General features: G+C 45.7%; 1 protein-coding gene across 1 annotated transcript in view; it reads right to left on the reverse strand.

Moving 5' to 3' along the window:
• Positions 1-1,746: 1,746 nt before the first annotated feature.
• LOC138826204 (inactive heparanase-2) overlaps positions 1,747-16,973 on the reverse strand; it is a 460,635-nt gene continuing 445,408 nt past the window's right edge. The window contains exon 12 of the mRNA XM_070021377.1: positions 1,747-6,905. Coding sequence (XP_069877478.1) covers positions 6,740-6,905 — 166 coding nt within the window. The 3' untranslated portion in view covers positions 1,747-6,739. The remainder of the gene's footprint in view (positions 6,906-16,973) is intronic.

The following is a 16,973-nucleotide window of genomic DNA, read 5'->3' on the forward strand; positions in this document are numbered from 1 at the left end:
TTCTGCTCTGGTTATTTTTCAGATAGGCCCTAGTGTTTATGTCCATGTTGGCTTGGTCCTGGTTCCTCCTATTTGCCTTTCTGTATAGATAATAGATAGGATGACAAGTATACACCACTGCACCCAGCTTGGTTAAGATGGGGTCTCCTTAACTTTTTGCTTAGGCTGGTTGAGAACCACAGTCTTTGCCTCCTAAATGTCTAGGGTTACAAGCATGAACCCCCACACATGGGTTACCTTTTCTTTTTCTTTCTTTCATAGAGACTTATTCTGCATCTAATATATAAATCTACATGAGGAGGAAATAGAGACATAACAGTAACCATCTGACATAGAATTGGGCCACAAGCAGGCTCAGGTAACTTTGGAGTCCACTGAATCAAACTCTTCTTTTTACAGATAAGGACACTGAGGGCCAGAGAGATTGAGTGACTTTTCCTCTGAAGTGTACAGAATCAATGGGATAACACTGCGATGATCTCTGGGTATGCCTGTTCATTTGGTCTGGAGTTGTGGCCTCAGATTCTTCAATGTCTATGAACCAGTTTCTTCTTTGTGGTTTCAAATTATATTTTTAGCCTGTCTAGAAGAGGGTGCAGCCTCTTCTAGACTTCTACCCTACTTGGGTAGCCGTGCAAGGACACAGCAATAGTTTTCTGATAAAAATCAGACAAATCAGACAAATAGGTAGCGGAAAGTCAGAACTTAAGAAGGAGCGGGTAGATAGACAACAGCTCCCTTCAGAGCTTTAGGAGTGTATGAAGTCCTGTGGATTTAGATAGCACTACATTCAAACTCTAATAATCACTGTATAGCAAATTAGCTTTGGAGGGACGCCACACCATTGATTCATTTTCCAGCTCCTCGCATCCATCAAAGTTAGTTCTCCTTTTCCATGAAATATAGTTGTTAGGACTTCAGTATTCAGGTGAGACCATGTGACTAATTTCTGGCCAATGGAACTGAATGGAAAGGTTTTATTACCAGTTCCAGGTCAGGCCCCTTACTCACCTCTCCCCACACCCTCTGTGTATGTATATGTGTGTGTTTCACTCACTCAACTGTATGCTGATGCCCATAGGAGCCTTGGAGGGAAGTACCAAAGATGGCAGAAAGTCTCCATTAATCTAGATGGAAATATAACTACATGGGATAGAGCCACCGGTCTCTTTCCCTCTACCACCAACTGAACCTCATGTGGCATGAGATTCTGGGGTTCACCTGTTGCCTTGTGAATAGTTACCTTTATCCAGTACAATCAATGACACAACATTTCACATCTCCGTAGAATAGTTGAATTAGAGCTGGTCAGGCAGAAGAAGAAGACAGTGTACCCTGAAGTCAAAGAAGCTCAGCAAGTGTTAGTTCATCCAGCAGTCTTTGTTGTTGTTGGTAGTGGTCATGGGGCTTGAACTCTGGGCCTGGGTGCTGTCCCTCAGCTCTTCAGCTCAAGGCTAGCACTCAACCACTTGAACCACAGCGCTACTTCTGGTTTTCTGTTGGTTTATTGGCGATACCAGTCTTATGGACTTTCCTGCCTGGGCTGGCTTTGAACCGTGATCCTCAGATCTCAGCCTCCTGAGTAGCTAGGATTACAAGCATGAGCCATCAGCGCCCAGCTCAGCAGTCAGTTTTAAGGTCAAGGTGTAGAGTGTGTGAAAGTTGCCCCCTTCTTCCCACAAAACAGCCAGAGAACAGAAACTTAAGAGTAGTCACATTTTATTACTTACAAAACATTACCTCAAAATATAGACTACCCCACGGACCCAAACTCCCTGCAATCACCAGACTCAAATAAACCATACTGTAAACTGTTTTCTGGAAGGAAATATTAACACTTGTTAAAAATCCCCTGAACAGAGACAAAACTTTTCCTTGGAGGTATTCCTACCCTCATTTTTTGCCAACTTCCAGATGAATAAAACAAAAGGTTTCTTTTTCTTCTTCTTCCAAAAAATATAATTTATCGTATAACATTTACAACTTGAAAAGGACTCCTAGGACATTTTCCCAAAGAATAGTAAGATGACATGGGCTTAATAATAGTGCCTGGTGTGGGCTGCCTCAAGGCCCCCCCCCACCATTTCCTCTGCTGGCTCGTGGAAATGGTGGGTTGATTCACGAGCCAGTCACATGGAATTCTGTCAGCTCCTCGCAAACGTTTCTGGAACTCAAGACTGTTTGGCAGGAAGCAGTACCAATGCAGTGGGCCTCTTGTACTTCTACTTTCTTGTTCTAGAGTGGTATGTGCAAAGACCACCCCTAGAGTGCTGACTGATGGATTTGTTGTTTGGTTTGGGAAGATGGAGAGACTTCCAAACTTCTAATGGTAGCAGGAGAGGAGAGTGAATGTGGTATGTAGGTGATATCCACCTTACCACTTACCTCCTAGGACCCAGAAATACCAAGAATGATTACCTCAGGGTGGGAGTGGTCCCACATCTGTAGGATGTCTACAGCAATGCAGAGCCACTGGTGGGCTAGTCACAGCCCTATTTCCTTCTCATCAGAGCTGCTACTTGGGTCCTTCGTAACTAGAGATCATGCAAAGTTTCTCTATGGGAACCACATGGGACATTAAGAAAGCTGGGCAACATAGAGATAAGGAATGGGTGATGATTGTCACTAAAAGGAGAGACAACAGCATGCCATCAGAGAAGACTCTGGGATTTCAGTGACCTTAGTCCAAACTGTAGTCCTGCCACTCTGTCTGGAAGACAATGGGTAGGTTCCTTCCTCATCTGTAATGGGATCTAAATTCACTGGACTTCCTGGATGGACTTGAGGGTTACCTAATGTGTCTGATGAGAAGGCATTGGATAAACAAAGGAAGGTCCAGAAGCCTCTGTGTCATTGTTAGAGGAACTCACAAGAGGGGTCCTAATGCTCTTTATGTTTGGGTCCTCTCATAAATTTGCGCATGTTAGCATTGTCTCTCTGCAAAGTACTTACGATCTTCCCTTCCACTGTGGTGCCTCATAAGCAAAGATCACAAATAATTCTACAGTGGAAATTGTGCTCTATCTAAGCACAGCAGACTTCCTGGGCTCCCTGATGGGGACAGAGCGTCTGATAGAGTGGAGGCTGTGGAACTGGAGAGTATGTTAGTGGGGAAAGAGCTATTACAGTGTCCAGACTGGGCTAGTTGAATCGAGTTTGGAGAGAGATAGAAATGGAAAAAACCAGGTCAGGTAAGTGTTTATGCCATTCCTTCCCTTGACTTCTCAGATCACACATATTGCTGTTATTCTGGTTAAAATCAACTCCTTACTCCTCTGTTTTACAGGAATCTAGCTGGTTCGCCTTTGCTGCTGAAGATTCAGCATTGACCCTAAGTTTTCAGAAAGAAAACCAGGGTCCATGGACTCCCAGGGAGGAAACCAGACAAAAAGACACACTGGCAGATGCTAGCCAGGCCTGGCCCACAGCTTGTGGATGCTCAGTGGTTTCCAGCCCCTAGTGCTGGGAGTAGGTAAAACCTGTTGGTCACCTCTATCCTACCTGGGTATGTATGCAGAGCTTGGGGTCCATCTGCCTGGAGGCAGCCCCCAAACCCAGGAGAGGGTGGGAGTCCAAGGCCTTAGTCTTCCAGGTGTCTGATTGTGGTGGGTTTTTTTTCCCCTCAGCTTTTGTTCAGCCAGAGATAATGTTAATATTCTCCAGGGGCAGGTTTTGTCAGGGCACTAGAAGAATGGGGATTTTCTCTCCAAATAACAATGAGAATTTATTCTGAGCCTTTGTGATAAGAAATGAGAAAGAAAATCATTCCTAGAGGCAAGAGGAGCAGAAAACTATCTCCATGAAAAGGCACAGACTTCTCATTATGCATTATTAGTCTCTCAATAAGCATTTTCTCAAGCTCATTCTTGGGTTTAAAATAAAGCAGTGCTTAAGACTCAGATGATCCCAGCTGTGGTTTGCACAAGGAGGGAAGACGGGCCTGGATGAGCTCTCTGAGCTTCTCAGGCCCCGCACCAGCGGCTCCCCTGCTGTAATTTGTCATGCTCTGTTTGCTACATGCTGTCTTTTGGGGTACCTGTGACAGGTGAAGCCCTGTAAAAAGGAATTGCTGTTGCTTTAGTAACCTCCCCCTCCTCTGCATGCCAAAGGGCATCAAGACAGATGTGCTAAAATCACTGTGGAGTATGATGGCATCCTTGGAGCAATGGAAATAGTTCTTCCATGAGATGGTTGTGAAGTTAGAACTGCAGGACTCACAAGATAAATATCAGTGCTTCCTGCTTTCCCTTTGATTAACTAAAGAGTCAACAAAATGTAAGCCTCTTGGGTGCAGCATTGAATACACAGAGAAAGACAAAAAGAAGCAGGAATCATCTATATTCTGCCAGGTTTAGTGAAGAATCAACCCTTACATACAGGAAATGTGTGTGGATGGGGCTGTGGAAGTCTTGGCTGTGCTGAGTGAGCAGAAGCTTTCAGGTAAAGCAGGGAGTCTGGGACTTGGGTGGCCCCTGAGCTTGGTGGATAAAGGGTCAATAACCCATTTCTCTGGGCAAGCTAAAGATCCTCTTTGTACCTCGTAGGAGAAAAGGTGATGACAGTAGTAACTCTATCATGGCGCTGCTATGTATGCAAAGCAAGTCAGTCCAAGGCCCGGCCATTAGGGACCCATGAGCACCTGCTCATGTATAGATACTAGTGATTTGATGTCTGGACAAAATTTGGGGAAACAATTTTGTCTCATTTCTCTTTCCTGTGCTCGTGTTGGCCTATCCCTCCATCTCTTCTTTTCCCTCCATCTTCCTGCCTCCAGTCTTAATATTTTTCTTCCCTATCCTCTCAAAGCTAAAGCTTGGGTAGGAGGTGCCTCATTCCTGAGAAAGGAGTCCACCTTTGCAGCCTTGCTGGCGGGGGTGCTGTTTTGGGGGCTGCTCCTCTTTCTCCAGATGCTTCCATGCTGAGCACAGCCACTGACTGGCTCCAGCTTGGTCTCGGTCCTCTCTTTTCTTCTTGTTCTAGTATACCTACCATGTACTGTTCCTCTTGTGCCTAATAAGCACGCCAAAACCTGAGTTTGCCACCTTCCTTATACACAAAATCAGCCAGTTGGCTTCCCTCTCTCAAATTCCCAGTTCTCCCAGCTGTGAACTCTCTACTGTCTGGCTCATCTAAAAGTACTCGTATCTCATTTTGTGGGCTTAATCCAAGTCCTCACTCCTGGGGTATTGCAGGCCTTTCTCGGTCTGTTGCTCCCACTTCAGTCCTATTCTTTTACCAAGTCGTGTTGCTGCTTAATGGAAACCCACTGTAGTTAATTATTTCCTCCATTTAAGAAAAGCACAATTCATGTCATCTATCCCGAGGACATTTGGATTCACAGAGAAGAATGTCATTGCAGCTGTGCTTGTTTGCAAAGACCCACACACCCCTGGAATCACACCATGGACTTCATCAGGAGCCTTAAATCATGCTTGATGTAAGGGTATTACACCCGCTCAACTCAGATGCTTTCCATCTACCGTTCTGCAGTTTTGCCATCAGAGCTGTCTCCAATTTCTCAGTCCTCCCCCAGTAGAGCTGAGAGCTGTGCTCTGTGTAAAAGTAAGCAGGTCTGCCATAGAAAGTACCTGGTTATCTTTAATGCCTCCATTGGATTCCTGCTCAGGAAATGCCACAGAGAGACTTAGTTATGTGGGAAGAGGAAGAAAGGCTAGATTCTGTGTGTCTTACAGTGATGACTTATGATACACACCTTTTCAATGACTTTTGGTTAGCCTAACAACTAAAGGCGTATCTTTTCAGGCCCCTAATATTCTCTCAGTGTGGCAGGGCAGGTCTAATTTGCCATTGTATGTGTATGTGTGTGTGTGTGTGTGTATATGTGTGTGTGTGTAAGAGAGTATGTATGCATTTGATGTTTCTGTGTGCTTTCTCTGCTTTCTCTTTGTACTACAACTCTTTCCTTCCTGGTAACACAAAGAATTCTGGTTGCTTTTTGTGGTACCTAATACATTATTCTCCATTCAAATGAATACTGTTACCTGACTCCCATTCCAAGTCTTGGGGATTCCAGATTCACAGAAGAATAGAGCCTTCTTACAAAATCTGGAGTATGATTGCAATTCTACTTTTGAAGTACCCGCTTCCCAAAGGAATAGCCAGTGATGGATGCCACTGTCAGAACCCCAGATGCATGCACTCACACATACATCAGCCAGGAAATTACCTAAACAGTTCACGCAGCAGGCCACAGCTGACTCACCCATTTGCTCCCCTATGGGAAGAGAGGTGTCAGGAAACCCAGGGCAGCAGCAGGAAACAAGACGAAGGAAAGGGAGTTAGAATTGGATTAGGTTCTTGCAGGTCCTCCTGGGGTTTCCTTCCTCCTCTGTTGAGGGCAACAGCAGGCTAAGGTTTGGAGTTGTGGAGTTAGACACAACCTTGTGTGACCAGGATCATGTGAGGTTTTGGGGGGGAGCATTTGTGTGCTGTCTGCTTGTTTTGCATGGTGTGTGTGTAAATGGAAGCATACAGCTCTAGACACAGACCTTTATCCTATATAGGAACACGTGGTGTCTACATTTTCCTTAGGGATTTACCTAGGCTAAGCTCACACTATGACATTTAGCCTCTCTGGAGGGTGAGTCTATGTTGACTTCAGCAGTATGGGGCCGAAGAGGCTGGTTACTAAGATGTCTGAAAAGTCAGGGTACTATGAGGGTGGAAGAGTAGAAGGCAGTCCAGCAGGCCCACCAGGAACTTGTGAGTGGAAGGTGGTTTATCGGTAGCGGCAGGCCAGAGCATTGACATTCTTGACCACATAAAAACCCATGGTGACTGGAGGGATGACCAATGTCCGGCCAGCCCGCAGGGGGCGGGGCTTCAGTTCTGGGAGGGTCCCATCATCCACCATCACTAAGGGCTGGCCATTCAGCTGCACTGACCTATAATGGGGAGAAGAAAAAAGTAACCAGTATAGGACTCATTATCATATTATCCAGGCAACATGACAACGAAAGTCTGGTCAGCCCTGGCTTGCCTATCCATCTACTCTATATGATAAGTGTCCAACCTATCTATCACCTACCTGTCTATTAATATGTCTGTCTGTTGGTCTATCTATCTATCTATCTATCTATCTATCTATCTATCTATCTATCTATCTATCTATTTATCTGTCTATCTATGCTTGTTGGTTCTGGAACTTGAACTCAGGATTCATCTATCTATCTATCTATCTATCTATCTATCTATCTATCTATCTATCTATCTATCTATCTGCCTATCTATCTATAAATTCTGGTACTAGAACTTGAACTCAGGATCTCAAGTTCTCTCTTGGCTTTTTTGCTCAAGGCTAGAGTTCTACCAACTTAAAACACACCTCCATTTCTGGCTTTTTGATAACAAATTGGAGAAAAGAATCTCAAGGAGTTTTCTGTCCAGGCTAGCTTCAATCTCTGCTCCTCAGATCTCAACTTTCTGAGTAGCTAGGAAGTTGAGTGCACTATTAGCAGACTGGCTCAATCAGCATTTACTGCCACTGGCTCTTCCCAGACACTGACTTACCTGCTTCACTGTCAGAATTCATCCTATATCCTGACAAGCTTCTAAGGCAAGGAACTACTACTATCCCCATGTTTACTTTGAGCAGCTAAGTGACTTGGCTAAGGTCTAGAAGCCAGGATTTGAATCTAGGGATTCTGTTCCCATAGCTGCCTAATATAGGCCAGTGAAAAGACTCTGATATGGAAGCGGGGAATTTTCCCCGAAGCTGTAAAGTCATACTTGCTGCTCAGGCAGACTTCACTACCTTGACAGAGGTTTCCCCAGGATGCACAGGCTTTCAAGGGTTTCAGGAACTTCCCATCTCATTTACTTGCATTTTTCCTGGACAGATTTGAAAGATGAGAGACCTGTCACCTGCCTAAGGTTATTCTGAAAGGGGACAGAGACTTAGCTAACAACTCGGCTTTTTCAAATCTAAGAATGCATTTTGTATTTAATATTTAACAGATGTTTTCTCACTTTTGCAACATAACAAAGAGGGTGATAAAGTTGGTATGTGAGATCACAGTCCACCTCCTCTGCTTGCTTCCAATCTTTTTGTAGAACTAGATATTCTCAGCTAGAGAAGGGGGATCATATCCATAGCATGCCATGAGAGAAAAGAGAAATGATGTATCTGGTACTGACTCCAGACTTCCCAGCTATTCCAGATGCACCCAGGGGAAGGCCAGTTTTATGAGCCAGTAGAAACGGCCCAAATCAAGCCACCAGGTGGAAATAAGGTTGTAATGTCGCCTCTGAAAATCAGGCTTGCCTGGTGATGACTGTCTTTGTGTTTTGCCTAACCTCTGAGCTGTAAGGAGAGAAAAATGTCATAAAAGGAAATGGAGGTTTTTGTTTGCTGTACCTTCTGTGCTGAGGAGGGTGCGGGAGGGAGAACACCAGACTCATACCCAATAGAGTGGTGAATTCCCAGAGATAAGTATGTTGGAAATGGTTCCCAAAGGAGAGCTAGGCAGAGAAGAGCTCCGGGCTCGGTCCCACATGGATAAGCTTGGGCGGGTCCAGATCTGACTGGGAGAGAGGGAGCATCTCCCTCTTGTTAAAATGACTGAGGAACAGCGGAACAAGCAGGAAACGCCTAGATGCATAGCCAGGCCTGCTCTGGATGGTACAGGGGCGATGGGAGAATGTGATCTGAGCATTGACCTCATCTAATATGCAAGGAGCTTTGGCTTTCAAATGTCAGGAAGCTTTTGCTGCCTCCCTGGTGAACACAGTTTGCTTCTCAGGGTAGGATGAAAGGAAAGGAGGAAGGACTCAGTTGTAAAACAATCCCAGACAGCTTGTGTCTCCACAGTGTGTTTTCATTATTTTGTTTCAGGTGATGTAAGAATCCCACAACCAGACATAAGCATAGTCAAATATAAAGTTCAGTGATACCAATTAACCTTTCCAGCACATACTCAAACTTATATAATTCCTCTGCTTGCCAACCTTCAATTGTCTCTCTTACATACAGAGCTAGGTGTAAGGAATTAGGCAATGGGTTTTAGAATAAGATGACCCCAGAAGGCTGACATCTTTCGATTCTAGAAAGTACAAAACGATGTGTGATAAGTAACCCTTTTGAAAGCTTGCCAGTAACAAGCAGCTATCCTGGAACAGGTTCTATTTGGATGTCCTCATTGGTTGGTTTGAACTCTTAACTGGAGTTAGGATCCAGGAAGCATAGTCAAGACATTGGGCTGCAATCTTGAACTCTAGCTTGCTTGATGCCTTTAGCAAATCCCTTAACCTCATGGCCCTGCAGCTTTAGCATCTGTAAGAATGTTACATAAGCTGTGGTGTGAATGAGATGAGCTAAGAATACGACAGTGCTTTATAAGCTTAAAGAACTAGGTAAGCAAGGGATGGGATTTTGTTGCTCATTTTTTTTTGTGGTCCTTGTGGACAGATATATTTTTGGGTCCTTATCAGACATGACTGCTCTGTGGGGCAGGTGTTCTTCATGGCTGCCTCCTGAAAACCTTCCCTCCCTTTCCCTCATGACTGCTCTCTTCCCAGGCTGACTTCCATTTCTGCCTGTGGTTTCCTGTTGAGGAGGAATCATTCACCCCACCACCTGACTCTCAGGCATGGAAGTTCCCCTATGCTTTGCACTTGGATTCTCTTCTCCCTGGGTGCTATGGCCTCCACCCACACCTGATTCTTACCTTCAGATCCATGCTTCCCAAAGCCCATCTCTAGCCTAGATCCTTCTTCTAGACTTACACATTTCCACTTGGCAACCCTCAAGGAACTCATGAGTCACAGGATGCAATTCAATCTTCTCCAACCATGTACCTATCTCTGCTTTTTTTAAAAAAAAAAAATCTGTGATGGACTGTGAATTGGTGGCTTATATCCATAATCCTAGCTACTCAGAAGGCTGAGATCTAAGGATCTCAGTTCGAAGCCAGCCTAGGCAGGAAAGTCTGTGAGTGTCTTATTTCCACTAAACTATCAAAAAAAGCTGGAAGTAGAGCTATAGCTGAAGTGGTAGAATGCTACTCTTGAGCAAAAGAAGCTCAGAGACAGTGCCCATGCCCTGAGTTTACACAGACACACACACACACACACACACACACACACACAGACACACACACACACACACACACAGCCCCTACACACAATCCATGATGGCACTCCTGTTTATCTAGTTGAGAGCCATCTCAAGGCATAGAGATGCCACATTCCTCAGCATGGCTTTGAGTAGTAGCCCAGGACGCATCACATCATGGGTGACTGCTCCTGGAAGGCTTGCAAGCGTGTGGACAGTCAACTGATTGGAGCCAGGTTTGTACTGGAACAGAAATCCAGTCAGAGGAGTGAGATGACCACAGGGAGAGCTCATACAAGTGGTACGGAACATCTGAATGGGTCTGGAGAATGATATGGCCTGCAGGCTGTCCAGGGATGTCCCAGTGAGACCTTATTAACCCCTGAACAATCCACCCGAGGTGATACCCTCCTGTGGGACCCCTCTTATCTAGCTAGAGGTCTGCTTCAGTGAACCTTTGCCACTTTCCTTCTCCCTCCATGTCTGTGCATTCATTCTTGGAGACCTTAGAGACAGAGGACCTCATCCAGCAGCTACAATTTTTCAGTACTACAATCACTCAAGATAGAACACTAGGGGCCTTCTGAGACTTCTCCTCCTATTGCCACATCTGGGGTCACTCAGTCACATCAACTCTGTTTCACTATGGATCAGTTCGGCTCAGTTCTCTTCCTGTCTGAACATGCCCCAACTAGCTTGTGGCGTTGTTAACAGTGATCTGCCATCATGACACTGCTTCAAACTCCCCAGCAACTCCTCCCCTTCCACTCATCTCAGACCCTGCCAGTTCTCTGGGGCTCCAACCCCACACTGTGGACCATAAACTTTGGAAGTGTGCTTAGGGTAAGTTGAGAGCAATTTTAAAGAGTTTATCAATACATCTACAAACGTTATTTCAGAAAAAATATTTTAAAAAGGTCTTCCACGTAGGGCAAATATTTTTTTGAATTAAAAACAATGTGAAGTAGATATGTATAGTAGAAATTAAAATACACAAGGTCATTTGACAGGGTAGTAAAATTGTTTTTCGTAACAAAAATGTCAGTGGACACTGTTGGAATGAATAAGATGCAAGTTATCCATCGATTCTTTTGTGGTTGGGAGAAAGGAGTTATTATGTACTTTGAAAAAGAGACAATGACTCTGATGTAGGAAGGTCATGCCATTTGCTGGCATTTCCAAGGAACCCTCTTCCTTGAACAGGATGAGCATCCTTGCCCACAGGACCAAATCCAATGGCTTCCAGTCATTGCAGGGGGTGTTCCCTGCACCCGGAAGGCAGTTAGCCTTCCTCCATCAGACCAAGTGTAATGGACTCTTGAAGAGCCTACTCAGGTTCTGCCTGCTCTCGCTCCTAAATGGGCTAGATTAGTAGTCCTACTTGTCATTAACCTCAAACTTACCTAGGACTCTTCTCTCTCATAATTGCTCAGTCCCTCATTGAATTCTCAGTGCCCAAAGGTCCAGAGCAGGGAATTAAATACATTCTGAATAAGTGAACAGACTTTTAAGGCTCTTTTTATTTCTGGGCTTCCTGGGTTAGTCTCTCCAGCTCTGAAGAGGCTCAGAGAGATTCACCAAGAGTCTTTGTAAGATTCCATTAATATACCAATTACTCTGGCTCTTAGATAGAGATGTTAGATAGGATCTGAAGGCTCACCACTCCTCCAAGTCATTCACTAGATACCTTATCCCAATCTGACACCAGGCCATTGATTCCTGCTAGGGTTTTTGCTTTTTTTAATATTCCTAAAAAAGATCTATAGGATCAGATCTTAGCTAAGCTAGCAGGAGTTAATTTTGTGAGTTCCGTTCAGTGAGACTTGAAGTCTTCATCTGTTCTTAGCTACAAATTCCTTCCTTTTAAACATGGAAAGAGTGCTTTGTCACCTCATTCTTTTTCATATTTAACTTGTTACCCAGTGAAATCACACCATGTTAGATATGACAATAATCTTCAATTATATACATTTATGAACATACTGTTAAGTTCGCAAATGATCACATTACTGGTTTTAAAAGTCTCTGATTTTTGAAGCACTATTCGTGTCTCTTCATTTCTTTCCTTCAGGCTAGGTGTTAGCATCTGCATATCAATGTTCAGAGGGGGTCTAAAACCCCCACTCACATAGTCTGTGATTAGAAGGGCGGAGAGAAGCACTGCTGCACTTAACCCAGTCCTACCCACCTCCTAAGCCACAGTAATTGCTAAAAAGCCCAGTGAGATATGCAAGGCAGTGTTACTGTTTTTGTAACTTCATTATTGAGACAAAGGTCAGAGAGGTTAAGTGGCCTAGGCAAGGTCATGTAGCTCTAAGTGGCTAAGCCAGGTCTCAAATACTGGCCTGTTGGTCACCTTTCTACCATTTCCTGTCCAGTTCCAGGTGTCGCTCACCAAGATCACATTTCTTTCTTTGAAAATCTTTCTTATCAGATTTTCATAAAATGCCGGGACCTCCTTCCTGACCCGTAACTCTTCAAACCAAATGCTCAATGATCTGGGTAGCAGTTGAATTATTTCTCCTTAAGTCTGTCGCTTGGCTGAACTGCTGAGGATATTTAAATTATCCAAATATTAGGACAAGTGCATTTGATCGCCAACTGTTTTTACAAAGTTTGAATGACATTCTAATTTCTAAACTTGTTTTCTTAGTGTTATTGGTTATTTGAAATGGGATTTGGTGTGTCCATTTGGAATCAAGCCCTCTGCTGCCCAGATCTCTGAGGGAGCTTCCTGGCTGGGTCAGGCCTCCTCTCCTTGGTTGTCTATAATCTCTGGTCTCTATGTCTTATCATGGGCCTTGATAGCCATGGGTATTTAGGTAAGGGTTTAACTCTTCTGCAAGTCTGATGAGCCTGACCTTTTCCAATCTTGAAGCTGATTTGCTGGCCTATGGGGAGACTTTTTGAGGACATGTGTGTGTGTGTGTGTGTGTGTGTGTGTGTGTGTGTGTGTGTGTGTGTGTGTGTGTGTGTGTTAATTGGAACAGTCTGGGAGCTGGTATTTGGTTCAGTCTAATTCTGCCTCAACCATTTAGAGAGTTATTTGCCTACTCAGATCCTAGGGTTTCAATGTCTGTAAAAGGACAAAGAGGTAATGGACCAGGTGAACCCTAAGATCCCTTTTGGCTTGATTAACTTTCAGCCAGGCTGCTTGTACCAACAGCAAGCTTAAGGCAAAGTTTAACATCAAATTTAGAATGAGCCTACACAAACAGAAATGTGATCATGACATTCCCCTGGCCAAATTGTTCAGTGACTTTGGACTGCTCTGAGAACATTGTCCAAAGTTCCTATGAACAGGCCCTTAAAAAAAAAATCCTCTTCTTTGGCCCCTAGATGGTCCTAGTGGCTTCTATCCATTCTAATGTCCAAACACCTTTTCATTTCACTCTGCCATTTCTTGGCCTACAACTTCTCCAAATCTCAGGGTCTTTCCTAGAATCTTCCTCAGACTCTGCCCCCTTCCTTTGGCCTGCCTATCTCTGACTTCCAAAGTATACCCAGATTACCCAGTGCCTCATGGTGTACTGGACAGTGACATTTGTCAAGTCTCTCCACGGCACAGGACAGACAGCATATACCTGTCTTACCCTTTAGACGCCCGTCCACCCACTCACAAAGCAGGTAGTCAATAAAAGACAAGTATGAATATGTAGGCAGAAGACCAATTTGGAAGGACAGAAACTGAATTTTGATCGGGATTGCACTTGAAACGTGCAGATAGTCTAACACATGATCAGCAAATCTTCGTCTACTTCTGGATTGTTAGAGAGAAAGAAGGGAGGAGGGGGAACGGGGGAGGGAAGGGGGGCGGAGGACGGGAGGGAGACTGAAGAACCCTGCGCGTTTGCGCCTGTGCGTGCGCGTGCGCGTGCGCAGGTACCCCGGGAACACCAGCCCTCCCTGCGCTCTCCTGGGCGCCACTAGAGGTCACTCTTGTCCTACACAACGGCTCCTGGAGAGCCAGCCTTCTTGGGGCGCCTAGGGAAACCCTCAGGCTTCCAGGGGTCCCCACGCCGCACTCCAGTCCCAGGAAGCCCCGGAGGTGTTCGCCGAGGTTGACTTCTCAGGAAGAAAAAAAAATAACTCATAAGATCAATCGAATCCTTACGCAAACCTACTGCGGTGCACTTGGCAGGGCCCCGCCTGGAATGGGGCCCAAGACTAAGGGGACGAGTGCGAAAGCCCCGCCGCGCTTCTGCAGGGGTGCCGGCCGGCGCCTCTGCCGTTGTGGGGAGGGTCCCCACGCGGGTGCGGGGCCGGCGGCGTCCGCGAGATCCTCCTCCAGGCTCTCGGGGGTCTGGGGTCCCCCATGGCCGCACCTCGTTGTGCTTTGTAGGGCCCGAGGCTCCCCGCCCCTCCCCGGGCTGGGCTGGGAAGCAGGTACTGCCCCTGTCTAGGGGACACCTGTCCCCCCTCCCCTTCTCTCCACCCCAGCCAGGTTTCAGGTCAGAGGGGCTAGGCCGAGCCCCCCCCCCCTCTTGCTGTGCATCTGGGGCAGCTTAGAGAGGAAGCTGGGCTCAAACTGCCGGAGCAATTGCCACCAGGCTATCTTGGGTATCACAGACTGGCTGGGGCAGAGGGCCCTAGATCCCTGTACCTTTTGCCTCAAGGTCATGGCAAGGTTATTTTCTTTCAAGCGAGTCCCAAACTTCTCACCTCGCTGCTTTTGACTCGAACTGAAAACCTCAGAAGCTACGGAAAAGCCTATCCTTCCCACCAGGCCCAGGAGTAGCTTCCCCCCATGGGGTCTCCTACTCTGCCTGGAAGGGAGGGGGCACATTATGTGGGCCTCCTTTTTAGCAGAGTCCCTTATTGGCTTGGTGGAGAGACTTAAATCATTTTTGTCTGCCAGGGTGGCTTGTTTTCACGATCAATTTTCTTCGTTTGCAAGAAAATTAAGTACTTGGCTCGGTGCCTTGTTGCCTAGGACAGTAGCTGAATGAATACTTGGGTTTCATTTGATCAGCAACCTCTCTAAGAGTACTAATGAGGCAGGACACTCCACCCCCTTCTACTGCCGGCTTAGAGAGGATGCTGTAAAAGAGGAAAGACAGAAAGTTTCCTGTTCCCCTGCCTCTTCACTAGGAAGGAGAAAGTTCCTGACACCAGCACCTTCAACCACCCCCTTCTTTCTGCTGTCTTAGGAGACATTGAAAGGATGAGAGAGGACACATTAGGATTCTGTTCCATAGGTAGAGCTGGGATTTTATAGGCATATTGTTAGGGAGACAGGCTTTTCCACTGTAGAGTTAGGTTTGGTCACCATTTGAGTTGTGTTCTAGCCAAATCAGTGTAGTGATGATCCAAGGCATAATGGAGATTCTACCATGTGCTTCTAATGGCTTAAAACAAAGTTAGCACACTTGGAGGACACAATGAGGGGCTGGCTAAAGAACCCGGATTGAAACTGATACTGTGAACTTCTAACAGATGAGAAACTCATCTGGGGGCAGTTTGAGAAGAGAATTAGTTCCTGTAACCATCCCAAAGCTCCATATCATAGGGCAAATCACACTCAAACCACAGGGCACACTGGGAGTCAGCTGTAAAAACCAGGAGGCTTGAGCATGAAGTTAACTATGGCCCCTTCCCATTGGGAAGTAGTGCCATGATGGCCGAGTTTCACAAGTGGGATTTAAGGGGCAATATTCATATCCCATCTCCTACTTGTGTTGTACAAATTCAATTATAACAGGCTTAGTCCTTGCCTTCGAAGACAGAAAACCTTAAAACATGCACATATGTGGCCAAACACACCAAAACAAACACATCTCTCTTTCTCTCTCTCATACACACATACATAATAGAGGGGAAATCCAAGTTAGCTTAGATTTCAAGGCGTTCTGCGGTTTGCCCCCAATGTATCTTTGTAGCCTTTCCCCTCACTCTACAAAGCAGCCTACATTCCAAACCTCTGAGATGACTTGTCATCTCCCAAGACAAAATGAGTTACCACATCCTCTGTTAAAACTTGTCCTTTGGTCTCAAATGGCCTCCTCTACAGACTTCCTAGGATGGCCCTGGCAGCTCTATTTGGTGGCCCTCTCAGCTCTGAGAGTTTCAGGAGAGTCCCACATCAGAATACAATACAGAATACAATCTATCCCTTCCTTCCTCACCACTACCTCCACTCCTGGATTTTACGCCATCCCCCTTCCCCATCCCCCCAACCTTCCCCAGGTCTGTTTTGTCTTAATGCCTCCTCTGTGGGTAGGGACCAGGTTTCCTCTGCCCTACTTGTGTGGAACAGGAGGAGGCAGTGTGGAGTGTGAAGTATTGCTTTTACAGGGAGTCTGCAGGTGGAGGGGAGAGAAAGTCAGGTAGGAGGGAAGGGTGTGTGTGTGTGTGTGTGCATTGCACAGAGAGGTTTTCCATATGTGAATTTGGGAGACTGTCCCTAAGCCACACTCTGAACTAGCTCTATTACTTTAAGGTCATGGCTCCCTAGATACCGATTGAAATCTGTTAAAACAAAGGAGATAAATTTCTCAACTTTATTGGCTTTTGATAAAGTGTCCCCTATAACAGCAGGTGCTCTGGGTTATCCTCCAAGGTGGAAAATAAGATGTCCCAGATGTCCCCGGCTCCACTCCAAGGTCCACAGATGTCAAAGGGTAAAGTGTACAGTGTCAGAATCATTCTTGCAGTGATAAGCAGCAAAGAGGGTGGTCTATGAAAGTGACGGCTGGCGTTTGGCAGCCCGTTGTTTTGTGTTCCAGACCCTGTTATCTGGCATGAGTCACTTCCTGCCCTGGGTCTCCTGATGCCTGGCAGTCAGAAAAACACAGATCCAGGGCCCAGACCTTGCCAGATGGGTGAGCTGGATCTGCACTTTGCACTTCTTATCTCTTAACATCACCAACCACAGCTTCTGGGAGGTGTGGAGAAAGAAGAC

Source organism: Dipodomys merriami, unplaced genomic scaffold, assembly GCF_024711535.1.
Source record: "Dipodomys merriami isolate MVZ:Mamm:240054 unplaced genomic scaffold, mDipMer1.0.p SCAF_14, whole genome shotgun sequence".
In the NCBI taxonomy this organism is placed as follows: Eukaryota; Metazoa; Chordata; class Mammalia; order Rodentia; family Heteromyidae; genus Dipodomys; species Dipodomys merriami.